Raw genomic sequence first — 27,778 nt, 5'->3', positions numbered from 1 at the left:
CGTCCTCCTGCACAGGACAACTGGTTGAGCGAATGCAAAACTCTCTTTGTAAATGAAAATCATAGAATCATAGAGTTGGAAGAGATCACAAGGGCCATCCAGTCCAACCCCCTGCCAAGCAGGAAACACCATCAAAGCATTCTTGACATATGCCTGTCAAGCCTCTGCTTAAAGACCTCCAAAGAAGGAGACTCCACCACACTCCTTGGTAGCAAATTCCACTGCCGAACAGCTCTTACTGTCAGGAAGTTCTTCCTAATGTTTAGGTGGAATCTTCTTTCTTGAAGTTTGAATCCATTGCTTCTCTGGAGCAGCAGAAAACAATCTTTCTCCCTCCTCCATATGACATCCTTTCATATATTTGAACATGGCTATCATATCACCCCTTAACCTTTCTCATTTGAAAAGCAGCCTTTCAAATGAGAAAAAGCAAGTAAGAGGAGGAAGCGCCCCTCTTGGCAGCAGAACAAAAGTTTCCTTCTCTCACTGTGTGTCTATGTACAACATTCATTGTCACATAAATAAAATAAAATAAAATAAAATAAAATAGTAGTGACCAGGTGATCAATTCAAGAGTCACCCTAGGGGTGTTTTTTTGCAGCTGGGCCCAGTACCACTTCTAATTTGCATCAATCTTGCTGGCTGGGGATGGAGAAAGGGGTTGTTCCCATGAACCCTCTCCTCCTCCATGTCAGGGGCCACTACTGCCTCCTGTGGGAGGGAGTTCCACAGTTAAACCACGTGCTACGTGAACAAGCCCTTCCTTTTCTCTGTCCTAAATCTTCCAGTCTTCAGCTTTGTTTTATGTCCATGAATTCTCTCTCCCATGTCATTCATCAGGATATAAACTTCTACAAGTTCTTGTCATGAGAGAGGAAGAACAACTTTTCTCTATCCACTTTCGGCCTTTGTGTAGAGACAGCTCCCTCGGAGACTTGGCATCCATTCTGCCTCTCACGTTGAGGGGGGAAGGTTGACTTCTTTCTACCCCTGCCTTTGGGCTTAAGTGTTCCACTCCAGCCTCACATCTGTCAGGGATTCTTTAGCTGTGACTCCTGCATTGCAGGGGTTGGACTAGATGGCTCTTGGGGTCCCTTCCAACCCCCCAGTTCTATGACTCTATGATGTATCTCAGTTCCAACGACTCCGATGCCAAGTGAGTAACTAGCGTGGGAGGGTGGTAAAGCTGGGGTTGTCAGATGCAGCCACTGGAACAGGAAATATTTCCAAGCCTCTCAAGTGAGATTTTAATGCTCTTTTCTCTGCATATAGGGATGCAAAGGCTCTGCGTTACAAGAGGAAAGAGCTTTCAAAGACCATGCCACAATTCATCCAGAAAAAGTGAGGATTGCAGGCCCACCAAACGCAGGAGGCTTGGCAGATTTGAAAGTTGCCAACAAATCAGTAAGGAGAGAGGAGATATTGGGGGGGGCGGGCGGCTGCAGACACAATAAGAGGCACACAAATGAAGAGATCAGAAAGCACATTCTCAAAGAGCTCCCTGGGGGACAGGAAGACACGGGTTGCATTCTGAACGAGAGCTGACTAGGGAGCAAGGGGGGTGGGCAGAAAGTTTTTAAAAATTGGCATGAGTCATGATAGAGCCTCCATGGGTCGGGGTAATGTAGCTTTGACTCCTGTGGACCGACGGGACATGGCTCTGGCACCAGGCCCTGCCTGCAAACTTCCCACAGCAGCTTCTTGCATGTGTTTCCCCCCCATAAAATAATTTCGATTCTTCAGAATCGCAGCTGTTTCTTCCTTTGCTGCCTCATTCGGAGGCAGCAATGCGTCTGAGTACCAGTTTCTGGAAACCACAGGAGGGAAGAGGGCTCCTGTGCTCAGATCCTGCTTGCTGGCTTCCCATAATGAGCATCTGGTGAGAACCTTGTGAGAACAGGATACTGTACTGGAATGGATGGCCCATTGGCCTGGTCCAGAAGGGCTTTTAGGTTCTTTTAAAAACTAGTTCCAAGGCCTAGTAGTTCTGGAGGTAACCTGAATGTTTGCAGGCCATGTCTGCAAAAAAGCAGCATTGCTTCGGGGGGGGGGCATTTTCATGGCTCCGGGTCCTTTCTTCCCCAGGAATCACAATTCCTCCTCCTGCCATGCACTGCTTTTTGCCAAAAAGATTCTACATTTGAGAAAGCTCCGAGAAGCGCACAAGTCTGAAATGAATGGAATCAGTCTGAAATGAATGCAATCACTAATGTAGGCCTGTTAATTTCAGTTGGTCTACTCTGAGCAGTTGGCTACTACCCTGAGGAAAGTCACACAAGCCACCTCAAATAATTTGTTCTTAAGTGCAGAGTCTGCGTTTTCTGAGAGGGGAGTTTCTGGCCCAGGGAGGGGCCGGCAAGCAAGCAAGCAAGAACGGACAGACAAGACATCCGCCGCTCTGCAAATGTGCACACTCTACCTGCAGCTTGATAGACTCTGCATTAGGAAAGCAATTATATTAGAGGTTTGTTAACTCAATTATGAAAGTAGTTTGTGATGCTTTTTAATTAACTCATTTCTGTACGCCTGATAGAGCATGGATTTGCCAGATGAGACAGAGCCTCGACGCGGGGACTGGGCCGTGGTGTGAAATTGGGAAACGGAGGGAGGCAGGCAAGCAGTGGTGCGCCTGGGTGTGTAGGAACACACACAGAAGGATGGAGCCAGAGAGCTCAACCCACTGGGGCCTTTTCCTGCCTCGCTGAAATGAATCAGCACACCTGAGGCCTCCGAGACCCGACTCCTGACACCGCAGGTCTCCCTGCAATCAATGGGCTTTTCTAAAAAAAACTCTGAACCTGAACTGCTGCGGACGCAGGCAGGGTGACTGGAAGAAGCTCTGCCGCCCACTGCCAGGGCTGGGAGCCCAGAAAGAGGCAGAGGCAATGGCAACAACGGGAGGGGACAGCTAGAGTTGAGTAGGCCGCTTGATGGCAAGAAGAGGGCAGGGTGCTGGATTTTGCTTTGGGTATCCTGCTGATCTCACACAGGGCAGAGGAACTATCAAGGGGGCCTTCTCTGTGGTGGCTCCTAAGCTGTGGCGCTCCCTCCCCAGAGAGGTGCACCTGGCACCTTCGTTGCACGGCTTCTGAAGGATGCTGAAGATGTCCTTCTTCACACTGGCTTTTGCCACTTGAGGCCAGCACACACTTCCGTGCATGCCGAGGACGCACCTTGCTTTTGTAAAGGTGATTTGTTTTCCAACAATTAGTTTTTAAGTGTTGTGACCATAGGATGAAGGGCAGGCAATAAAGAAACAATTAACAACAACAACAACACCATCAACATCATCATCACAGTTGCATTATTGCACCAGGCAAAAAAAAATCAGTTTTGAATTTACTAGGACCATTATTTGGGATGAATTTTAAGGGGGGTGGGGCTTGTGTGAGATGTGAAACAGGATTTATTATGCCTGCCCAGTGTGCAGCTTGTAAAAGGCAATCTAACTTACTTTTCTTATTTAACGTTTTGCCTTAACAAGCGTCCTGGTGAACTTAAAAACCTGGCATATTACTTACTGGTTTTTGTTTGTACCTAATGAGGTATTATTTTAATATTCTTTGGTGATTTTATTTTTTGGGGGGGGGGTGTCTCTAAGCCTACGTTGTTGCTAGAACGGCTGCAAAATCCCCATAGATGCTCACAGGAATTGCTGCAGGATAGAGATGGCTGGAACTATCAGGGGCAGCAGCAGCAATTCTACCTGCCTTGCCCCCTCCTGCCCCACCTGGGACCCTTAAAAGGAGGAGCTGCTGTTTAAGTGCTTATTCTTGCTCTCTCTTGATGGTTTCGTGGGGAATAATTGCTTGCCCTTCTGGTAGGTAAACGAATGCATTTTGATACTTCTGAAATGTAAAGATTTATTTTTATCGTTATTGATTTGCATTCTGTCGCATGTGCATTGATATGTTTGTATTCGCATCTGCATTGTTTCTGAGCTGCCTTGGGGTGGGGGTTTTTTTTGGCCAAAAGGTGGCATATTAATAAATAACATGACAGGAATGAGATTCAAACCCCTGCCCCCCCCCATTTTATGTCTCTCCCCTGCATCTGTTTCAGCAGAGCGGAGCCCCAGGAGCCCCAGAGAGACCAGCTTGCCACTCTCCCAAATACCGAAAGGCAGATGGCGCCTGGGATGCAACAGCCCACTGCAGATAGGAAACGAAACTCCAGAATCTTGCTCTGGGAATAAATTATGCAGTCATATGATTCTATGATGCCATTCCTTCCTAGGAGGCATTTAAGCAGAGGTTGGGTGGCCATCTGTCATGGATGCTATAGTTGATATTCCTGCATTGCAGGGGGTTGGACTAGATGACTTTTGGGGGTCCCTTCCAACTCTATTATTGATTCTATGATTATAAACCCAAGGGGTGCTGTTGTTGAGTCAGGGAAACCCTGAAACACGGAGTAGGATCCATAAAAGGGATACCCAAGAGCAGTGAAGTCTGGGGTCTACAATGAGCTATTCTGAGAAGCATGCTATTCATTAGGTTTCTAGTCCTCACCATCAATTGAAACAGCTTGGGAGGCTCTGGGGCAGAGCTTTTAAGGGGGCAAGGGGTTCAGAAATTTACCTTATTGGCCACGGAACTCTCTATTCTCCACACCCTGCTTTTTTCTCCTTCATTTGTCTCTTTTTGCCTCAAAACACAATTTCAGGTCCCTGGGAAACTGTTTAGTTCTCTCTGCTGATACTTTAAATCACGCTGCCTAATGCCCTTCTTCACACAGCGCATGGTTAAACTATGGAACTCGCTCGCCTGGGAGTCCATTTCCCAGTCACTTTCCTTACTGCAAAACATTTGATGGGGGGAGGGGGAGCAGGTATGTTGTGCAAGAGTGCACAGTACAACTTATCTGCACAACCAGAATCTGCTGGCGTGCAATTGAATTCCACCGGCAAAATAGAGACTGCCTGGAAGTGTGTGCTGGCCATAAACAGTTTTAGCCAAGTTTCTCTCTCCCCGCAATGAAGCAACTCAGCCTCTTGTTGCAAAGGGCTACTCAGGACTGCTATTGTCTGGTCCATGGAGCCCCCAGGTGGCAGGTGGCAGAATAATAGAATCACAGAATTGTAGAGTTGGAAGAGACCCCCAAGGGCCATCTAGTCCAACCCCCCCCAATGCAGGCACCACATCCCTGACAGACGGCCATCCAAACCCTGTTTAAAAACCTCTTTCCCCATTCACTGTCAAATAGCTCTCACTCTCAGAAAGTTGTTCCTAAGGTTGAATCGGAATCGGCTTCCTTGCAATGTGAATCCATTGGTTCAGTTTGTCCCTACTGGAGCAGCAGAAAACAATCTTCCACATGACAGCCCTTGAGATATTCGAAGATGGCTATCCTATCACCTCTCTGCCTTCCCGTCTCCAGGTTAAACACCTACAACTTCCTCCACCGTTCCTCACCAGGCTTGGTTTCCAGACTCTTTTATCATCTTGGCCACCCTTCTCTGAACACTTCTTAACCTGTGCTGCCCGGACCTTGGCACAGAGTCCAGGGTGAGGCCCGCTGGCGTGATTCAGGGGTGTGCATTGGCAGGGAGGGAAAGGGGGCTCTTGCAGAGTTACTGTATTCCTGCAGAAGCGGAAGCGGTAAACAAAAACTGAAGCACTGTACCTCAATGAATTTTCCAAAGCGAAAGTGTTTTGAGCGTGCTCAGCGGAGCTGTTAAAAAAGACTGGAGCGAGCATCTTCCATTAACGTTACGACCGTGAAATATGACAATAAAATGATAGCCGTATGGCCGCAAATTTGCAGCCCGCCGAGTTGCCAGGGGTTTATCCTCACTCAAACGTGCAGAGAGCTGTAAAATGTTTACAGAAAGGGTCGTTTGCCACCATAAAACCCTCTTTTCTCTCCTAAACAAGGCTGAGTGGAGTCATTTACAAACCCCAGAATGTTCATCGGGGGAGAGGGGAACATCTGTTCTCTCCAGGAGCCTGCAGTGATCTTCTCGAACAAATTAACTAAAATGGGTGCTTTCTAATTAAATTAGCACTCGATTGGAAGGGCCGACATTGGTGCACTTGCTTACAATTAGCACGGGGAGGACCGACTGCTCTGGCGCAAACCATTTAACTGGAAGGTGAAATATGGAAAGGAGCATTACCTGCGGACGATTAGCACCGGAGCAACGGGAGGCTTCGCTTCTGCCCTCGCCACAGCCACGAGAACGCGAGAAGGCGGAGGGATTTGCAGAGCCCCCCAGCGAGAAGGAACAGAGAGGAGAAGGAAGGCTCTTGAACGATTGCCTGTGGTCGGCCTTGCAAAGAGCTGGGAAGTGAAGGGACTCAGGGTAGCCTGCTACTAATGAAGGTCGCCCAGCAAACCAAGCACTCTCCGCAAAGGCTTAGCCATGAAGGGTCACTGGAATTGCCATCTGCAGAGGTAATCTCTCTCTCCAAAGAAGCAAAAAAACCGGGGGTGGGGGTGGGGAGGCACCTTCATGCTCACCCTGTGAGCTCCCCAAGAATATTTAGTGGTCCCTGAAGAAAACAGAGCCCTATTCATTCCTACATCAAGAAAGGATTTTGGTGGCAAGGTAATCCGATTTTTTTTCTCATCCGATTTTGCAACACATGTCACTTGCAAGAGCCTAACAAATGTTTAGAAATACAGAGAGCAGAGGGCTATCAATGGCTGCTCGCCAGGACAACTAGGCTGTATCTCCACAGTTGGAAGCTTCGTTGCTTCTGAATATCAGTTGCCGGAAGGCACAGGAGAGGAGAGGGCTCTCGTGCTTGGATCCTGGACTAGAGGGGCCATTGGCCTGATCCAGCAGGCCATGGGAACCAGGCCTGAGGTTCCTTCACACACCCCAATAAAAGATCTGAGGAGGCTGTTCAGTTGATGGGCACTGCCACTCAACTGGTGTGTTTGCGTTGCATCTTCTGATTGATTATGTGGGGCTGACCCGATATTTTATTCCAGTTGGGAGCCCTGTAGCAGGCTCTGATGTTCCTATCTTCCATGCACCCCAAATTCCAACTCTCAGCTAATCATTTCCCCGGGAGCAGAATCCAGACACTTCTTGAACACATTACGAACACTGGCATAGTGCCGGAAGACGGCTCTGGCTGCTCTGCCCACCAATGTTGAGGACCAGAATCCGTGCTTGTACCTGCATCTTCCCCACTCCTATCCTTCTCAGGCTTGCAGTCTTCCTCGCTGGGGGACGTGGGGGGCGACTGGAGAGAGATGAAGGAGGGCAGCTTAGTTAGCCTGCTGGTCTGAGAGGGAGTCTCGGGGCTCCAGACGTCTCCCCGCTGCTCTGCCCTTGAAGGCCCTGCCATTTCTTCAGCTTCCTCTTTCCTAGAGGAGAAAAACAAAGGTCAGTGCTCATCCAATGTGTAAAGCTCCCATGTATTTAATATGTAAATTTAATACACACACACCTACCTATAATCTCTCTCTCTCTCTTTTCTATCTATAATCAGCTGTTGGTTTTGTTTACATTTTGAACTGTTTTTAAGGTCAACTTCTTCTTAACTTAAGAACATGAACAGGACCTGCTGGATCCCACCTAGTCCAACATCCTGTTCTCACAGGGGCCACCCAGATGCCTCAATAGGAAACCAGCAAGCAGGATTCGAACATAAGAGCTCTCTCCCCTTCTGTGGTTTCCGGCAACTGGTGTTCAAAAGCATTGCTGCCTCCAACTGTGGAGGCAGGGCAGAGCCATAAAGGCAAGTAGCCACCCATAACCCTCTCCCTCTATGAAACTGTCCACTCCTCTTTTAAAACCATCTAGGTTGGTGGCCATCACTGCCTCCTGTGGGAGGGAGTTCCATAGATTAACTACATTCTGTGTAGTTTCTTTTATCTCTCCTGAGTCTTCCAACATTTGGCTTCATTGGATGTCCATGAGTTCTAAGGTTAGGAGAGAGACCAAAAAGAAAAAAATTCTCTTTCCCTGCTCCCCATGCCACACACAGCATCTGAAAATACCCACCTTGGTCCCTGAGATCTTGGGGAGAGTTTCTCTTGCCCCCCCCCCGGCTTAGATGCAAGGTTCCTAACTACCTGAAGCAGGGCATTCAGACAGCGAGACCAAGTCTATGGGATTCGCTCCTGATTGAGATTAGACAAGAACCCTCCTTGCTGAACTTCAGGCTCATAACCAAAGAGTTTATTGTTTCAACAGGCATTTTAAGGAAGTGCTGTTTTTTGTTTGATAAACTTCTTTTGTTTTATTGCTTCTGTCCTGTATGGTGTATTTATTTGTGTGGGCCACTTACAGATGCTAGTGATTCAGCGGTATAGAAATGACTTAAGTAAATAAAAACCGATCATTTTTAATCTATGCTTCATTGTGAAACATGTTACAGAAAATAAATAAAAATGCAGAGCTTTTAATGCTACTGGGAGATACAATTTGATGCTGCAAAGGCCGCCAGAATTAAGCAAGTAAATATTAAATTCACAGTAGGCAGAAGCTGGGAGAAATCTAGGAGCGCCTTGCCCTGGGAAAGACTACAGATCACCCTAGACCTGAGTGGGATTCAGAACGTCTCCCCAACCCAACCCAAGGAAGATGACACTTGCAGCCAGAGCAAGAGGACTTTCCATTTGCAAAGCACTTCCAAGCCTTATTGGCTTTTGCTTCTCAACAACCCTGCAGGGTTGCTTTTTGTTTTAAAAGATAAAAAAGGGAGGCCCAGACACCAAATAGACCACACAGCATGTCCATAGGAAGGGTGGGACTCAGCATAGTGTGGGCCCCACATTAACTATGCCAGCCAGAATGGCTGGGGCAACCAAGTCAGATGGGCTGCATATAAATAACAAAATCATTATTGTTATTATTATTGTTGTTGTTGTTGTTAAAGAAATCAGCCCAAGAAGGAACAGAGCACCCATCTTTGAGAATAAGATGTGTCCCTTCCCCTGTAAAAAATAAATAAATCATTGCACAACCCACTGAGGAAGATAACAACACAATAACACACAATAACACAATTCAAAACGGTAGCAATTGATTGCACAAAATTGATTATTCAAAATCCAGTTAAAACTATTTAGTTTAATTCACTCCATGAAATTGACAGACTTGAACCAGCGATAGCCAGCTTTTCAAAGTCTGACAGACCGGGGGGGGGAGTTTTGCCCACTTTGGGAACCACTGCTCTAACCACTAAACCACGCTGCCGTGTGCTTTCACACCTTGTTTCACAAGCTCCTGACCTAAGCGCTGGCACTTAACAGGTGCTGGAGCCCAGTCCTGGCTCTGCTTCAGCCCCCCCCCCCCGCATCTGCCCTCCCCTCTTCCTCCTGCCCAGCCTCCACCCCCCCACACACACATTGGCTCAAGGCCTGTCCCACCCCACGGGCTCTGGTGCCTCTGAGCAAATCCGGCTAATGTGATGTTTTATCATGTTTGACGTCTCTGTTGGCAGGGCTAATAAAGACAGAGGGAGCCTGCTATTTAAAAGCTCCTCTTGTCTCGCGGCCGCCCTCCCTCTCCCGGAAAAGGGAGACTGGAACTCAGATGCCCCCTCCTCTCTACCCTGATGAACACCCCGCCCACCCCCCTGGCATTCTTACCTAAAAATGAGCAAGGAGGTATTTTACACCTCATTGGCACACAGGGGATGCAAGCTGGCTGGCATTCCAAGTTTATTCTGTCAGCCTGGAGAACTCAGAGAGAGTCTGGCATCCGCTGCTCCGAGTGCTACCATACAAGGCAGGGCTGGGGGCTCTCCGAGGAGGATTCTCAAGGGACCAATATAGAGAGATGGCCCCCACTTTGCAGTCCACACCCAGCCAGGTTGCTCATCGGGGAGGAATAGAGGCTGGTGCGTCCAGAGGACCAGCTGAGCTGCCACGACCCTCTAAACTGGACGCACGTGCAGCCTGATCCTAGCTGGCTTTACTCAGGTGTAAGGACACTTTGTTGGACTAGGACCTAGGAGACCAGGCTTCACATGCTGACTTGGCCGTGAAGAAACTCACTGTTGTGAGTTTCCGCTCAGCCAAACCCGCCTCGAGGGGGCGTTGTGGGGATGAAATGAGGAGGGGGGGAAGAGGGGGTTAAACATATGCCTCCTTGAGCTCCTTGGAGGGGAAAAGGTGAGGTGCAAATGCAAGAAATCCTATATAATAATGTGCAAGTGTCTCTGCGTCCAGTCCCTGTGTCCCTGTGTCCGCACTACTGCGCATGTGCCCCATGGACACAGGGATTGGACGCGGACGCGCGCACTCTCCCCCCACCCCCTCTGCCTACCTGTGGCCACCAACCGCTGCTCCCCTGGCGAGCGAGCGCGCTCTGTACGAGCGAGCGGACGCCCAGGAGAAGGCTGCCATTCAGCCTGTTTCGGCGACGGCGACGCGTGGGGGGGCCAGTTGGCTCCCCCACGCGTCGCCGCAGAAAGAGGCCAAATCGCGGCCTTCTCCTGGGTGCCCGCTGCCCAGAGGGGCTCAGCGGAGCGCCCACTGCTAAAGGGAAGGAAGGCTGTGGTCCCGCCGCTCCTCTCACATACCGGTATGTTCTAGCGCCCGTTTTTTAACGGGCTGAATGACACTAGTAAATGAATAAGACCGGTGACGCTAAACGGGAATTGACTCCCCAAACACACACACATTAAGAAGAGGACTGTACTTGTGCAATTTGTCCAACCATGCACTCTCTGCTCTCTCCTAAAGAGGAAGGACCACAACTTGTAAGCTGCTCTGGGTAGCTTTGGGCAGGATAAGGCGACTAACAAATTTAATCAGTAACAACAAAAACAAACGAGCACCTGCTTGTTATTGCACAACAAACAACACCCCTTATTCCCATTTCACAGAAACTGATCAGGGCATGCTGATGCATGTTCAGACACAGCGATTCTGTGGGGCCAGAAAAAGATGGTGTTAACTGGCGAGCGGGGTCAATGTTCAGCCAATGCTGGGCTGGGCCAATGCAGGAACCCCCAGATTCAAAGTCCTTTTTGGCACTGGGGGAAGTTGGCCTACACTGGTTAATGGAGGCAGTAAAAAGGGTAATAAAAACGGCAGCTGCTAGATGTCTCCCAGCACAGTTAAACTATGGAACTCACTCCCATAGGAGGCAGTGACGGCCCACTGGGGTGGCTTAAAAAGAGGATTGGAGGAGTGGGCTCTCAAGGGCCACTAGCCAGGATGGCTCTGCTCTGCCTCCAGAGTCAGGGGCAGCAATGCTTCTGAAAGCCAGTTGCTAGAAACCACAGGAGGGGAGAGCTCAGCTCTTGTGTTCGAATCCTGCTTGCGAGTTTCCCACAGGCATCTCGTTGGCCACTGAGAGTCCAGGATGCTGGACTGGATGGTCCACTGGCCTGATCCAGCAGGTTGGTCTTTGGTTCTTAAGTAGCCCTCCCTCTGTTAGGAGCTTTGAAAGAAAGGTCTCCTTCTAAGACATGGTGTTGACAAAGCAGATCAAGCAAAGGTTATTGAAAGGGCGAGAGAATGATGACCTTTCCTTAATTTTTCCATTAAAAGAAATGCCTCGAACGGCAGACATTTAAAAGCAAATAAAAGCATAAAAAAGAGAGAGGCAAACCCCAGACAAATGGCTCAAATGCAGAACGTCCTAAGTCATCCTGCATTGCAAGGGTTGGACTGGATGACCCTCGGGGTCCCTTCCAAGTCTACAATTCTGTGATTCTGTTAAGTGTGAAAAATACTTTCTGTTCCTTAAGCAGTTAAGGTGTGGAACAATCCTGCGTCCTGCCATTTTTATAGGCTGTGATGGAAAGGAAACCAAGCAAAAGCAGGGCTGAAGTCGCTTGCCCAGAGTGAACTCTTGGGCAATGCTGCTCAGGGTTGAAGGGTGACGAAGGAAGAGGGTGCTCTCCACACTCATCTCTCATGCTCGTTTTGGAAAAGGGATGTGTGGTGCACGCTGGATGCACAACCACACCTCAAATAATCCACCTGCCACTCTTCCCCCCCACACACCCAGTTTCACTGCGCTAGGCCTCCGGGACTGTGGGTCAGGCAGCACAGACGTCAGAGGTGCCACAGAGAGAGCTGATTGTCCGCACCTGCGTCCATCGCAAAGAGACCGCATCAGAGGAACACCGGCCTTTTTTCTTTGCAGGTGACAGCGGCATGTCGCAAGGGGGCAGGACAGGAAGTGGGAATTACCTAGGGAGGATGCGGGAGGAAGCGTTAAGGACCAGTGGCAACTGGGGGTGGCACTCTTGAGTGCTCGGCACAGAGCTAGAGAGGAGAAGAAGCAAAAGTAGCTGCTTTCTGGACCTTTTCCCGCTAAGGAGGGATGAGCCAAGCCTTTAGCAGCCGCTGAAATGAAGTTTTGGGTGTGCGTAGCAGGGGGTGGGGCTGCAGATTGGGTTCTTGCATAAGTGCATGTCTGATGCGCAGAGACCCCTTGCAAAGGAAAATGCCCAGATACGAGGCTGGAAGCGTTTGATGCGGAAGGAATGGCAGAGGGGCTCCTGCCAGAACGGCTACGGACAGAATTAGCTACCTTTTCTATTCTGGGACTATATAAATATATCTGCTCTGTTCTGTAATGCGGAGGTGGGTCTCATTCGCAGCCCTGGGATGGAGGAGGCGGGGGCACGACACAATGCGGTCATGAGACACAGGACAGCAGCTCAGGCACACAGGCAAGCTGCATGACTTGCAAGCTGCAAAACATTTGCTTAGTTCATTCCCTTGTTTCTGCAAGTTCTGAGCTGCCTCAAGTGCAGCTGCTGTAGAAAGATGAGGTATACACAATAAAATCAAGTACAGTAAAAAAAAAACAACGCAGGCCTTTAACCTGTTGATTATTCAGAACACTTATTTGTTGAAGTAAATTGTATCTGCTGATGAAATAATTTTTGGATGATTAATTACCTGTTGCTGAACCAATTAAATCAATTAAATTTTAACCAAATTTACTTATTGGGAAAACCTTGATATTGGTGCCTCTAAGAGATACAAAAAGGGACCCAGGTGGCGCTGTGGTTAAACCACTGAGCCTAGGGCTTGCTGATCAGAAGGTCGGCGGTTCGAATCCCTGTGATGGGGTGAGCTCCCGTTGCTCGGTCCCAGCTCCTGCCAACCTAGCAGTTCGAAAGCATGTCAAAATGCAAGTAGATAAATAGGAACCGCTACAGCGGGAAGGTAAACGGCGTTTCCATGTGCTGCTCTGGTTCGCCAGAAGCAGCTTTGTCATGCTGGCCACATGACCTGGAAGCTATACGCTGGCTCCCTTGGCCAATAATGCGAGATGAGCGCGCAACCCCAGAGTCGGTCACGACTGGACCTAATGGTCAGGGGTCCCTTTACCTTTTAAGAGATACAAAAAGAAGGGTGTTTCAGTCAACTATATAATGAGAAGGTGCCGTTCCTCACGGGAAGGAAAGGCCACAGATTAAGAACTCATATTTCAGTCCCTGTTGCTGGTACAGAATCAAAAGCAACTGAAAAAAAATTAGTTAATGTACCCTTAGCCCATCAATTGCCACTTATGCCCATAGATCAGTTAACTATACATTTGGTTGATTAATCTGATTAACCAAATGAAAGCTTCAAGCCTTATTTCTAAACTGACTTTTCTTAAGGAACCTACATATTGTAACTTTGCTGTTGTTTTGTTAATTATAGTTTAGTAATGATTTATTGTAATTGTTGAGAGTGATTTTTTGTTTAATTAGTATTTGCTGGTATTTTGGGAGGTAATTTTATTTTTATTATTATATTCTAATGGATTATTGAATACTATTTCATTTTATGTAATCCATTTATTTTAAGTCACGCCCTAGCTGCAACAAAACATGTCTCTCCCCTATCAGTCTCTACAGCCACAGCAGGTGCTGTAACTCTCCAATGGTTTGAATTCACCCCCAAAGACTCCCTTCTCCATTGTCTCCCAAGACAGGTGGATGCCGACAAAAATATATTTTTAATTGTGACTTATTTGCATTGGGTTGGACTCCTATAAGATGTGTGATCTTTGTTGCATACTTTGCTGCTTCCTCAGCTTGTAAACCGCCTTGTGTAGAGCGATATAGAATGGCAGTACAGTGGTACCTCGGTTTACGAACTTAATCCATTCTGGAAGTCCGTTCTTAAACCGAGGCACGCTTTCCCTAATGAGGCCTCCTGCCGCCAGTGCCCTTCCACCGTTCGGATTCCTTTCTTAGACCGAGGAAAAGTTCTCAAACTGGGACAATACTTCCAGTTTTGTGGAGTTCATAAACAGGACTGTTCTTAAACAAAGGTACCACTGTATACAAATTAAAAGTGATGAGGATTCAAAATTGCTCACAATAACACTCTTGAAGTGGAAGCGCTTTCTAACGTAGAACAAACTGTTAAGTATCTAGGAGACGAAGGTTCTGAGCCTGGCTGGCTTTTGCCTTTGGATCAAGTCCCACGACCGGCCTCGTCCACTGTGACAGCTTCTAGGGAAGGATCATTTCCTTGGCCCGAACAATAAAGCAGCTGCTTGCTGCCTTTTCCTGCGGCGGACTCGCTTTGCTCAGGCTGCAGGAGCCCAGGAGAAAACCTCGGGCAGATCGGGAAGGGTGGAGAAAGCTCCCAGACATCTAACTGCGCAGGTGGCTAACAGCATGGTGCAGTGGTTAGAGTGTCAGGCTAAGACCTGGAAGACCACGTTTCGAATCCCCTCACTCAGTCATGAAGCTCACCGGGTGGCTTGGAGCCTATCACCATCTCTTGGCCAAACCTACTTCCCAGGTGTTAATGCTAAAACGAGGAGCGGGGAGCCATGCATATACTGCCTTGAGCTCCTTGGAGGATCTAACTAGAATGCCAAGCGAAACACGGACACTGGTGCCTACGATTCTGAGCAGAAACACATGCAGGGCTCCAGAGTCAGCAAATGTGATCTCTGCTCTCAAAAACGGACTGGAAGTGTGCATTAGGTATGGTCGCCTGTGAATGCAACCTGAATTCCGTCTCCCTCCCATCCCTCGCTGTGAGCAGGTGGAGGAACCAGGATGCCACGACTATGCTGGGGTTGCCTTGCCCGCCCCCCCCCACCGGCCAATGCAGAGTTAAAAGTGCCTCTGCTCCCAGAGTTAAGGGTGCACAGCTGGGAAGGAGGGAGCCTGCGGCGTTATGACAATGAGATGATCAATAGGCCCCCAAGGGCACCTGGGACAATGACCTCTAACAAGGCGCTCTCTGCGTTTATGCTGATGCCTGCTGACGCGCTCAAGTCTCCGGCACAGCCGTAAAGGTGCTGTGTCCTTCTGCATCTGCCACTGTGCAAGGGCCTCGCTGTGCCAGGATAACACCCTCTCTTCTCCTTGGGCTGTTCCACAGACTCTACAATGGTGTTACCTACAGAGCGGCAGCTAGAGAAACAGGGAGCAGAGAAGGGGAGAAAAGGGGCACAGCTAATTTCAGGGGGAGGAGAACTGTGTCCTATGTGCTAGGTTTTGCAAGGAAAGAGAGAGGGAAGCAAGGAAGCAAGGAAGCAAGGAAGCAAGGAAGCAAGGAAGCAAGGAAGCAAGGAAGCAAGGAAGCAAGGAAGCAAGGAAGCAAGGAAGGAAGGAAGGAAGGAAGATGCATAATCTCCTTCTTCACGTCTGAGGGGATACATCACTTGCATGCTATTGCACTACGCTGCATTGCAATCATATACAGTACCACCGTTTCCCCTCTAAAGTGGCATGCATGGTTTCCTACCCCTTCTCATTTAATCTTCACAACAACCCAATGAGGTTGGTTATTTATTTAAGGATTTTCTTGGTTTACAGAAATATGTGCAATGTCTCTTGTAACGTTTTTACAGATCTACCTCTTCCCCCCCCTTTCCTTCCCAATGAGGTAGTTTAGGGTGATAAGCAGCCAAAGTTCACACCTAGTGAGATTCATGGGTGGCTGAGGGGGGATCTGAACTCTGGTCTCCCAGGTCAGAGTCCGACACTCTGCTGGGACTCCCTATGAGATGAGCTAAACAGCCAGGAAGTTAGTGTGTGTGTGTGAGAGAGAGAGAGGTGTCCCTTCAGCTGCTTCTTCAAGAACGGACGGCATCCCGTAATAGGAAAGAGGCTTGTAACTGGGAGAGAGGGTGGCAGTTCCTCAGGCAGCAGCTGGGCCTTCTTACCTTGAGGTCCGCTCTGCAAGGCGCCCCCACTTGGGCGCTGAGCATGCCCGCTGGAAGGAGGGGTCTGTAGCACTGGGCTGCCTGGCCAGGCGTTTCCTCTGCGGGTGCTGCAGTTTGCACTGGGATCCCTTGGGGCAGACTCCGTGCTTGGAGAAGTCCGGACACACCAGGGTGTGCTTCTTCTTGCACTGAAAAGCAAAGCAAAGAGTGCCGGTGTAAGGGGGAGAGAGTATAGAGAACCTCCCCCTATCATCAGGAGCAGCTCCTCCCCAAGCAGCCATGGAAGCGGAGGGTCTGAAGGAGCTAGTCAGGAAGCAGAGAGGGAGAGCCAGGGCTCCGGCAGCAGGGAAGAGCCCCTGCTCCACAGGCGGGAAGAGAGGGAGACGGAAAGGGGGGAGAGGGAAAAGACGGAGCATAGACCCTTTCCCCCGGCAGCGGAATTAAGGAGGAGGAGAAAAGGGAGGAGATTCGCTGTCCCCAGGCTCTTATGTTGGTCTAAGGGGCGAAAAGGGGCAGTGCCGGATTCTGACACGGAATGAGAGGACATGAAACCGACAGCTCATCACACTGTAAATAATGTGCACCAATAAAGACTCTGAAAGGCAAGTGTGTGGAGAGTCGTTACTCAGGAGTAGCCGTAATAACCTCTGACAGCCGGCAATGAGTTGGCGTCAACTGTGCAGGCTGGCAAAGGAGCAAGAGGCTCTGGCATTGGAAGGCATGCTCAGCTATAGCTATCAGCTGTAAGCCCTCGATGGAGCAGCTTTTTGATTAAAGCTACTATACACTTTGGTAACTGTTGGTAGTCTTACTAACCACCCCAAAAAGTCTTCGGTATGGGACTGGCTGCAAACCAAGGGAATTAACACAATCCTTCAGCACTTTCAACAAATCTACAGAGGTGCAGGAAATGAAGGCCGCAAACATGTGCATTGTGTGCAGCAGAGACACAACTGAGTGGTACCTCTGGTTACGAACGCTTCTGGTTACAAACGCTTCAGGTTATGAACTCCGGTAACCCAGAAGTAGCTGCTCCTGGTTGTGAACTTTGCCCCAGGATGCGAACGAAAATTGCATGCCGGGGGCGCGCGTGCAGCGGGAGGTCTCATTAGCGAAAGCGCGCCTCAGGATAAGAACGGTTTCAGCTTAAGAGCGGACCTCCGGAACGAATTAAGTTCGTAACCAGAGGTACCACTGTAAAATATTATGAGGCATTCAATTGCACACTTCAGAAGCTCCCACAAGTGAGAACGGCTTCAGAAAACACGGTACGTCACAAAAATGTCTCTACTTACAGAAACAGGAAAATTAAAGGACGGGAGACAAAGGGTGGAGCATTTTGAAAGTTTGTGGTTCCCCTCCACTAGTTATACGAAGCAAAGATTTAATTTTGCTTTAGTCAGTGTGTATTCACTAGCAAAACAGCAAGGAAAGTTATGATATAATATTGATACTTCATAAATAGCTTCAAAAGGTAAAGGTAAAAGTCCCCTGGACAGTTCAGTCCAGTCAAAGGCGACTATGGGGTTGCGGCGCTCATCTTGCTTTCAGGCCCAGAGAGCTGGCGTTTATCCACAGACAGCTTTCCGGGTCCTGTGGCCAGCATGACTAAACTGCTTCTGGTGCAACGGAACACCGTGACGGAAGCCAGAGCGCATGGAAATGCCATTTACCTTCCCACCATGGTGGTACCTATTTATCTACTTGCACTGGTGTGCTTTAAAACGGCTAGGTTGGCAGGAGCTAGGACAGAGCAGCGGGAGCTCACCACAGTTGCGCAGATTCGAACCACCAACCTTCCGATCAGCAAGCCCAAGAGGCTTGGCCGTTTAGACCACTGCACCACCGCGTCCCTATGCTCCACAGTTTAACTATGCTCTGCATGTATAAGCGCTTCCTTCTATCTGTCCTGAATCCTCCCCCCTTTGGCGTCGCTGGATGTGCAATGCTGAGTTGAAATGCCCAAGCACATATACAGACCTGAGAACGAGGGGGCGCATGAATTCAGGCGCGGGGTGGGTGCACCGCCTGCCTTCGCTAAGTCACCTTAACTGGACAGCCGCCCAGCTAAGCGTTCGTGTAAACTGTATATGCAATCCACGACAGCACGGCCTTCTTTCTTCTTCTTTTTCAGGCTTGTATTTCATTCCGTGACCTGAGCTGACCAAACTGCTCCCACCCAAAATAGCTGGAGCCAGAACCTCTCTGAGCAGCTTCCCTCGACTGCTCTGCTCCGAGAAGGCTTGTCAAGAGGGTGCCAACGGCCCCCCGGTCGTCATCAGGCAAAGACAAATGCCTTGACATTTCATTGCGACTGCCCGCCCCGGCCCTGCCGTCTGCTCTAGTCTCTGAAGTGGAAGAAGTCCGGATTAGGGGCCTAAGTCTGGCCTTACTGGAGGAAAAAAGGCAAAGAGCCCAGTGGCAGCAACACTTCAACAAGTCTAACACGCCGATTGCAGTGAAGGATCTTTCGTGGTCAAGATGAAAGATGCACAAAGTGCGAGATTCGCAGACGCTGTCGTAAGGGCCAGCTTGTCTGCTGTGGTGCTTTTGTTCAGAAGCCAGTGATAATTCACAGGGCCTCGCTGATTATTTATAGGGCAACCAATTGGTGCGGCGTTTTATAAAGAGAAGAAGACAGATCCCTGCCTCAAGGAGCTTACAGTCTAGCCTTGGACCTTGCCATCGACCATCACCCAAATCCTTGAATTCTGGGATTCGAGTCAGCTAGGCATACTCCGTTGACCCCTACCATTAGCTTAATCCTGCCCTCTTTACCTTCCAATTTGAATTATAAAAGCTTCCTGGCAAGATCTTGTTAGGGCTTTGAGTTGGCAAGAGGGTTCCCGAGGTCAGTGGAAGCAGTTTCCTTCAACATTTGTATGCCGGGCACCATTCTGAATAAAGATGATGGCCCCTGGCATGACTTCATCCCTTTGGGGGCAAAGGTTTGGCTGCCTCTCAGGATACCGTTGCCAAACTTGGCTGGAAGGTTGCCATGGTCTTTGGTGTTTGGATGCCAGGCCCCATTCGGAATCAAAAGATGGACGACAAAGCATGACTTGGGCATGACTTCACCCAGTTTTTGGCACGATGGATCGGAAGTCACAATTTACACCACCAGTTGAAGAAATACACTATTTTGGGTTCTACGCCACGCTGCTTCTAATGCATCCCTTAAAATAGGTGTTTTGGATCTTGTAAGGTCCCCTGACCATTAGGTCCAGTCGTGACTGACTCTGGGGTTGTGCGCTCATCTCACATTATTGGCCGAGGGAGCCGGTATATAGCTTCCAGGTCATGTGGCCAGCATGACAAAGCCACTTCTGGCAAACCAGAGCAGCACATGGAAACGCCATTTACCTTCCCGCTGTAGCAGTTCCTATTTATCTACTTGCACTTTGACGTGCTTTTGAACTGCTAGGTTGGCAGGAGCTGGGACCAAGCAACGGGAGCTCACCCCGTTACAGGGATTCGAACCGCCAACCTTCTGATCAGCAAGCCCTAGGCTCAGTGGTTTAACCACAGCGCCACCTGGGTCCCTAGTAGTCCATATTAATTACTACAACAAATGCAGTTCCATTGGGTGGTTAAAATGATTAAAATGAACTGCAAAGTCAGAGTGTCTGTGGCATGGCACATAAACTTCCCCCAAAGAATGCTGGCAAACCACAGTTTCCCAGCACCATTAAGAAACAATGGTTCCCGGGATTCTTTGGGGGAACTAATGCGCTTTAAATGTGCAGTTTCTGTACAAGCAGCCCTCGTATGAAAAAGTGATCTTTCCATTGAGAGAAGTCCTAGAGCTGGGGGCCATGCAACCCCTGCCCATTTCAGTCACCCCCTCAGACACTGAAGTGTTAAGCCAAGCCCAGGCTCTGACCTTTACTGGATGGTTCAATTTAGTCAATATGCTTCAACATGGACAGAGGGGGGGGGGCTTTGGGTGCTCTCAGCCTGCTGCCCTGTTGGAGTGAGATTCAGACACACACTGGCGAATCCAGGTTGCACAATTACAGCTGGTCTTGGGCAACACAGCCACTCCCCCACCCCACCCAAAGATCAGACTTTTTGCTATAAGAGACAGGAAAATGCAAGGGAGGGAAAACACTTTCTTTGACACAACATTGTCTAACCTCCCTGCAAATAAAATCAGAATAAATGCTGATTAAATAGTCTACGTTTGCAGAAGGTATCGGGTTCAATCGTCAGCAGGTCGGATTGGGAGACTCCTGTCTGAAATCCTGGAGAGTTGTTGCTAGTCAGAGTAGACAGTATTGAGGTAGACAGAACAATGGTCGGATTCTGTGTAAGCCCAATCTCCCTTCAAATCAGGATGAACATTCAATAAACTGGCTGCCTGAAAGCGTCCTTTGTGAACAGTGACAGCTAAGAGCTTTGAATTTGAGGCACCTACAGAGGCCACCCAAAATCCAGAATGCAGGGTGAAGTTGGGTGCGGGAGAGAAGAGACTGAAATGGAAGATGGGGAGAGGCAACAGGATGAAATGCAGAACTGAGCTCCAAGCATCTGGCTGGCAATCCCAAGAAACAAACGTAAGAAAGGGCACCGGAAGAGGTTTCATTGAAAGAGGCTACGTTCCAAGGCCAGGTGACGGGCATTATGAAGCCAAAATGATAAAGTATCTGGAAACCAAGCCTTATGAGGAACGGTTGAGGGAGTCGGGTATGTTTAACCTGGAGAAGAGATATGGTAGCCATCCTCAAATATCTGAATACATCGAGGATGGAGCAAGCTTGTTTTCTGCTGTTCCAGAGAGTAGGACTTGAACCAGGCATCCCCAAACTCGGCCCTCCAGATGTTTTGGGACTACAACTCCCATCATCCCTAGCTAACAGGACCAGTGGTTAGGGATGGTGGGAATTGTAGTCCCAAAACATCTGGAGGGCCGAGTTTGGGGACGCCTGAATCTTGAACCAATGGCTTCAAATAGCAAGAAAATATATTCTGACTAAACACTAGGAAGAACTTTCTGATGGCAAGAGGTGTTCAACGGTGGAATGGATGACCTTGGAACGTGGCGGGCTCTCCTTCATTAAGAGGTTCTGAAACTAAAGCTGGATGGCCACCTGTCACAGCTTCTGCAGCTGAGATTCCTGCATTGCAGGGGGTTGGACTAGATGACCCTCATGGTCCCGCCTGACTACAATTCTATGATTCCATGAAAGTCACACACACAGCCATGGAAGCCCCATCGATTTCCCTTCCTCTCCCATAGCCATCTCTTTCTCTCTCTCTTTCTCTGTGCCCCACTTCCGGTCACAGAGCTTCCTTCTGACCTTGCGCCCACCCTAATTCTCCCTATCATCTGCAGCAGGTGAGGCTGTGCAAGGGCTGGATGCGCCTGGGAGTTCTAGTGCGAAGCATCTGGAGGACACTAGGTTGAGGAAAGATGTTGTGGTTAAGAACATAAAAAGAACCTGCTGGATCAGGCCAAGGGCCCATCGAGTCCAGCATCCTGTTCTCACAGTGGCCAACCAAATGCCCGAAGGAGAAACCCGCAAGCAGGATTCGAGCGCAAAAAGCATTTTCTCCCCTCCTGTTTTCCAGCTGCTGCTGCTCAGAACCATTGCTGCCTCCAGCTGTTCAAGCAGAGCACAGCTATCACAGCTACGTTTGTTTTTTGTTCGTTTGCATCGTGCACACATATAGAGATTTCAAATGCATTTCAAGGATCTAAATAATTTTATTGCAGTAAGATGTTTTTATAAAGGCAACGCTCCCCACCCAAGAAGTAAGGGCGTTTCTCCCCAAGTGCTACACAGAGTACGTCCAAGGGATTACGTCAGGCCAGAGCTAAAAATATTCCCATCCCCAAAGGACAAGCCAAATCTTGCCGGGGCATCTTGATGGCGTTCATCCTCTTTTCCGGTCCCATTCTCTTCAAATCACAGAACTTGCCTTTGTCCCGTTTGAGATATCTTTCTGCCTCCTCTGTCACCTCGGGTCTTCTCCTCCAAACACACAGACCCGGTCAAATCCTAGCACTCTCTGCCCCCCCCCCCTAAAAAAAGATACAGCGCATCCAATAATTGCACTAGGCTCTGTTTACCAGCTTCTTTTCAAGTCTCTACATCTATAAAGAAAACAATCCTCTCTCTCTCTCTCTCTCTCTCTCTCTCTCTCTCTCTCTCTCTCTCTCTCTCTCTCTCTCTCTCTGTGTGTGTGTGTGTGTGTGTGTGTGTGTGTGTGTGTGTGTGTGTAATTCATTCCAAGGCTGTGTCCTATTCTCAAGTTTCCAATAACTTTTGCACACCCGTTCCGAGCTTGGCTGAGCCTCTCTGCCTATGACAACATCTTTTTGGCCTCCCTCCCTCCAGAGCAACAGCCTCCTCCTTCTGGGGTAAGGATGTCCATCAGGCCGGACCTGGGTCATGGGAAAGGGAAAGGGGAATGCGGCGCAGCTCAGCATCCTCCGAGGCAGGGGGACGCTTATTTGGAATGGAAGCAGAGGGTCTCTGGTGCCCCGGAGATGGGGTGCGCACAAATATCTGCCCCTCCACGCCCGGTTTTCTGTCCGGTTGTATGACGGAAAGAGCTATGCGCTTATGTTCCGTCCCGGCTGGCTCCGTTAACACCCAACAAAACACGAGGATTCGGTTACTTTAAGCCCTGCACATGTCATCCGAGGTGAAGAGGAGGGCTTAGCGTTGTAAGGGAGCGACCTCATTCCTTGGGTCACCCGATCCTCTCCACCTGTCGGTGCTGCTAATTTTACCGCCCCCGGCAGGGCCATGGCCAGCTAGCAGGTTGCACCATAAAAAGAAGGGGGGGAAAGGGAATCGGGCAGGGAAGCAGCTCCCTCCTGGGAAGAGAGAAGAAGATCCATCAGGAAATGCAGGGCGGGGGGCAGAGAGGAGGGTTGAGAAGTAGAGAGATGAGCCATCAGGATGGTGGCGGATGAGAAGGATGGAAGATGAGCCCAGGTGCTAGGAAAGGCCAAAGGAGCTCATCCTGACCAGCATTCTGTCCTCATGGTGATGGTCATAGAATTGCAGAGTTGGAAGGAACCACAAGGATGATGCTGGTGATTTTTGTGTATATCCTGCCTTCATCCCAGGCTGGGACTCAAGGTGGCTTACGCACATCAAAACAGCATAGATAAAACACAAAAAGTGTATAAAAGACATTTCGTTAAAAAGTAATCATGCTCTACTAGAATTAAAATAATATAAACAAGCAAATCTATTAAAATGCAGGCAGCGAAAAAAGAACAGAACAGCAAGGAAGGAGCCAGGCTGGCTTTTCTAGGGAGGGAGTTCCAAAGTTTCCTGGGAGCAGCCACCGAGAAGGCCCTATGGGAGTCCTACAATGCCGATGGTGTCATGATTTGGGAAGTGACTGCAGACTGCACAATATCTTAGGAGGACTGATGTCTAGAGATCCCTTGAGGGCTGTTTCCTGCCCTACATGGATGTATAGCAATTCCAGGTGCATTGCAAAGGTTGCTAACTTCAGAAATGGCCAGGAGCTTTGTTTAGTTGGGTTTGTAGCAAAATCAGAAAATGTCACCATGTTTATATGATCCGAAGCGAAACCAGAAGCCGTCTTTGGTGGCAATGCCCTCGGGTTTCACTAGCCTGGTCTCAGGCCTATCAAGAAATACCATATCTAAAATAATTAAATCCCCTGCTCAGGCTTCCCCGCAACTGTGATTCCTGAATATGTGGGTGGTCAGCATGAAAGGCTGTCCCTGTAAAGAGCTCTGGCCTCCAGTTTTACTTTTGTGTCACCTGCTGGGATTTTATTTCCTATGCTTTGGACATAGATGCTCAACTCCAGCTTGGGAGATATGGATGTCTTGATTTATATTGGTGCGTCACAATTTTTTCCCTCTTACCATTTGTTGTTTGTTTGCTTTGTAGACGTTATAGTGTTAAGACCCGGCGACTGCACTTTGGGGTTGTTAAAGGTAAAGGTAAAGGGACCCCTGACCATTAGGTCCAGTCGTGACCGACTCTGGGGTTGCATGCTCATCTCGCATTATTGGCCGAGGGAGCCGGCGTACAGCTTCCAGGTCATGTGGCCAGCATGACAAAGCCACTTCTGGCAAACCAGAGCGGCACATGGAAACGCCGTTTACCTTCCCGCCGGAGCGGTACCTATTTATCTACTTGCATTTTGATGTGCTTTCGAACTGCTAGGTTGGCAGGAGCTGGGACCGAGCAACGGGAGCTCACCCCGTCACAGGGATTCGAACCGCTGACCTTCTGGAAAAAAAAATCCCTTTCCCCGCTTTTCAATCACCATGTGGCCTTGACCCCCCCCCCCACTTTTCCATATCTATTGATGGATACTCATGCCATGTACCGAAATGTCCAGTTTTGCCAAAAGCCGTTTCAAACCCAAAGCTCAATCTCTGCTGCAAACAGCTCCAGGTCTGAGAGACGTTTCTGCCAGGTGACCTCTGCAGAAGAGCCCCTGAGTCGCAGAATTAGCTGTCTGGATGGAGGGCAGGGTGATCGAGTGGCACTCTTTTCCGTCAAGTCTCTAATGCTGGGCACCTTTCAGGAAGCCATCGACAGGGCTGGAGGGAAGGCTTTTCCAAGGCAGTTTGGAACTGACAGCTAGTAAACGGCCTTTTTGATGGCTTCCCCCCCCCTTCAAAATAATTGGCCATAGATGGAAAAAGCTTTCAGAATTCCCACTTCCTGCCATTAAAACCTGGAAGGCAACCCAGCCCAAGCATCTTTGACTCAGAGGAAGGATAATGGGCAAATTTATCTGGCCCACGGAGCAATGGCACGGGAGGGTCCTTCCAAACTCCATTTACAAAACAATGGTGGTGTATGTGTCAAACTAGTTTTCCTGTTTTTAGCTTATACCTGTATTCTAATATTGGAGAGCAATGCCGACGGCCGACGGCAGAGCCTAAAATAGCTGTTGCAAGCAGGGTTTACTACTCGGTTTGTCTGGAGCAAGACAAAACATGAGTCCGGATTCAGACGTGGTTTAGCCTCAGGAAGCAGCAGCAGAGAGAGGATGTTGCAACTGCCGTCTCCAGGAAGTCACGCATTTCCTTGATCCTGGTTCACGCAAAGTCGTGGTTTGGCCTAGTGCTATGTGCCCAGTGGCCTAGTGACTGAATGCGACTTAGCAGAGGGTGATTTCATGCATGTTTTTAAAATGCGGTTTTAAATATACATCAAATGGAGCTTTTAAATGCTGCCTAGCCCCCTAGCCGAGCCCTTCATGCTATTTGCTCCTTGCAGGAGAGGCTGCATTTGGCGGCCTTGCCCTCCCGATTCTGCTGATGCCTCCACATATTTATAGGGCACGGCGTCCTCGTTCTATTCTTTAACGAAGGAAGAGACCCGAGAGCCGCCTGCCCAAGCGTCAACTTACAGCTATTGATCTGCAGCGGCTTTTCCTGCAGCGGCGTATTTGCTTTGCAACCCTGACGGTGAGACTCTTGGAGGGAAATGATGCCTGCCGGCGGCAACCAAATCTCAGGCCCTGACAAAGTCTAAAAGAGGAGCCGCCGTGGCATCTGAGACAAATCCACAAAAGCAGGGCCGCCCCAAATCGTAAATAATTCCACAAACCAGAAGCTTCTAGGCCAGTGGCAGAATCCCCCTTGATCATGTAGCCCCAGCCATGAAATTCCATGGAATCACAGAATCATGGAAATGTAGAGTCGGAAGGGACCCCCAGGGCCATCTAGTCCAACCTCCGGCAATGCAGGAATCACAGCTGAAGAATCCCTGGCAGATGGATGCCCAACCTCTGTTCGAAAATCCTCAGTGAAGAAATCTGCAGTGGCCCCCACTTGTGGAATGCTCTCCCCAGGGAGGCTCGCCTGGTGCCTTCCTGGTGTATCTTTAGGCCTGATTAAACAATCTATGGCCTTTTAAATGTCCTTGTGGGAGAGTAGGTTATTTGAGGTTTTTCGTTTTGCTATTATGTATTTTGAATTTTTATTTTGAATTTTTTCTGTGATCTTCAGATGAAGGGTGACATATAAATTTAATTAACCACCACCACCATCATCTCTCATCAGGCAGTGAGAGATTTTACTTTCTTGGGCTCCTTGATCACTGCAGATGGTGACAGCAGTCACGAAATTAAAAGACGCCTGCTTCTTGGGAGAAAAGCAATGACAAACCTAGACAGCATCTTAAAAAGCAGAGACATCACCAGGCCAACAAAGGTCCGTATAGTTAAAGCTATGGTTTTCCCAGTAGTGATGTATGGAAGTGAGAGCTGGACCATAAAGAAGGCTGATCGCCGAAGAATTGATGCTTTTGAATTATGGTGCTGGAGGAGACTCTTGAGAGTCCCATGGACTGCAAGAAGATCAAACCTATCCATTCTGAAGGAAATCAGCCCTGAGTGCTCACTGGAAGGACAGATCCTGAAGCTGAGGCTCCAAGACTTTGGCCACTTCATAAGAAGAGAAGACTCCCTGGAAAAGACCCTGATGTTGGGAAAGATGGAGGGCACTAGGAGAAGGGGACGACAGAGGATGAGATGGTTGGACAGTGTTCTCGAAGCTACGAACATGAGTCTGACCAAACTGTGGGAGGCAGTGGAAGACAGGAGTGCCTGGCGTGCTCTGGTCCATGGGGTCACGAAGAGTCGGACACGACTAAACGACTAAACAACAACAACATCATCATCACTTTTTGAGATAAGGATAGGGAAATGAAAGGTGGGGGGGGGAGAGAGACGTCTGCTTGCTACAATGTCATCTAACCTCCCCATGAACAGATCGGAATAAATAAATAGGTCACCTGGAAGCACCTGGAAGCACACAGGACAAAGCATCATTAGAGACACTTTCTTCCCATTCGCAGGCTGTGCAAACCCCTCCCTAAGGCTAAAAGTGGGGGGAGTGACAACTCCATTCGACACACCTACAGTCTATAGGTCTCCAGTAACCTTCAGAGGCCCTGTTCCCAGCACACACCTGCCCAGGAGCCGTAGGGAAAGTGGAACGACGCGAGCGGCTTGTGAGGCGGAGATGATCCTGCTCTATCCCCGGGTGTGTTACGGCACAATGATTATCAGGAGTCAAAACACGTTGCCCCAGAAACCAGCAACAGGCACCTCAAGCCTGGCTGTTGAAGCCAGCAATTGCTGCTTGCCCTCCGGCAAGGAACATGTGCGTACTCTGTAACTGTGTCGTCCGCCCAACTCCTTTAGCAGGGACGTAACACACACGCTGGGGGCTTTCAGCCCCCATTAATGACTCGGCAGGGTGGATAATCTAGTCCCAGGCAGAGCCTCTGCCCTCGCTATCTGCTACCAGCGCCACTCCTCCGTGGCTTGTGAGCACATTCCTGGCAGAAGTTAATAACACAGGAGGGAGACCAGCAGTCAGAGGGCTGTGGTGTCTGCGAGGCTGTTGCCACTGAGAAGATAATCACAGACTATTATCAAAGGGGAGGATGTTTTCCCCCCCTTCTCCTTTTTTTGTATTATCAAAACTTGCCCAAGCTATTAAACAGTTCCCATTTGTACTGATAAGCAACATTTACAGCATAAGTGTCTGAAAGTCACAGAAGACGCAGCAGTTATATTAAGGAAGCAGTGGGGGCCCTCATTATGCCATTACGGTGGAGGGTAAATAAGAGGTATCTCTGCAGAAATCTTTGGAGGTTAAAGCCAGAGCGGCGGGGATTGTTTGGGGCTCTCGGAGAGTTTGCTAAGCCCTTTAAATCAAAAGCTTCTGTTTCGATCGGTGGCCTCCGTCACACTCGC

The 27,778-nt window shown here is 49.1% G+C and overlaps 1 protein-coding gene across 1 annotated transcript in view; it reads right to left on the bottom strand.

Moving 5' to 3' along the window:
- The window catches only part of ZC3H3 (zinc finger CCCH-type containing 3), a 245,607-nt gene that overhangs the window by 23,491 nt on the left and 194,338 nt on the right, over positions 1 to 27,778 (bottom strand). The window contains 2 exon segments of the mRNA XM_035124913.3: positions 7,130 to 7,320; positions 16,055 to 16,242. Coding sequence (XP_034980804.3) covers positions 7,130 to 7,320; positions 16,055 to 16,242 — 379 coding nt within the window.

This window comes from Zootoca vivipara, chromosome 8 (assembly GCF_965207765.1).
Source record: "Zootoca vivipara chromosome 8, rZooViv2.hap1.1, whole genome shotgun sequence".
In the NCBI taxonomy this organism is placed as follows: Eukaryota; Metazoa; Chordata; class Lepidosauria; order Squamata; family Lacertidae; genus Zootoca; species Zootoca vivipara.
Note: the sequence above shows the minus strand (reverse complement) of the source record. Positions and strands in the feature narration are given on the sequence as shown.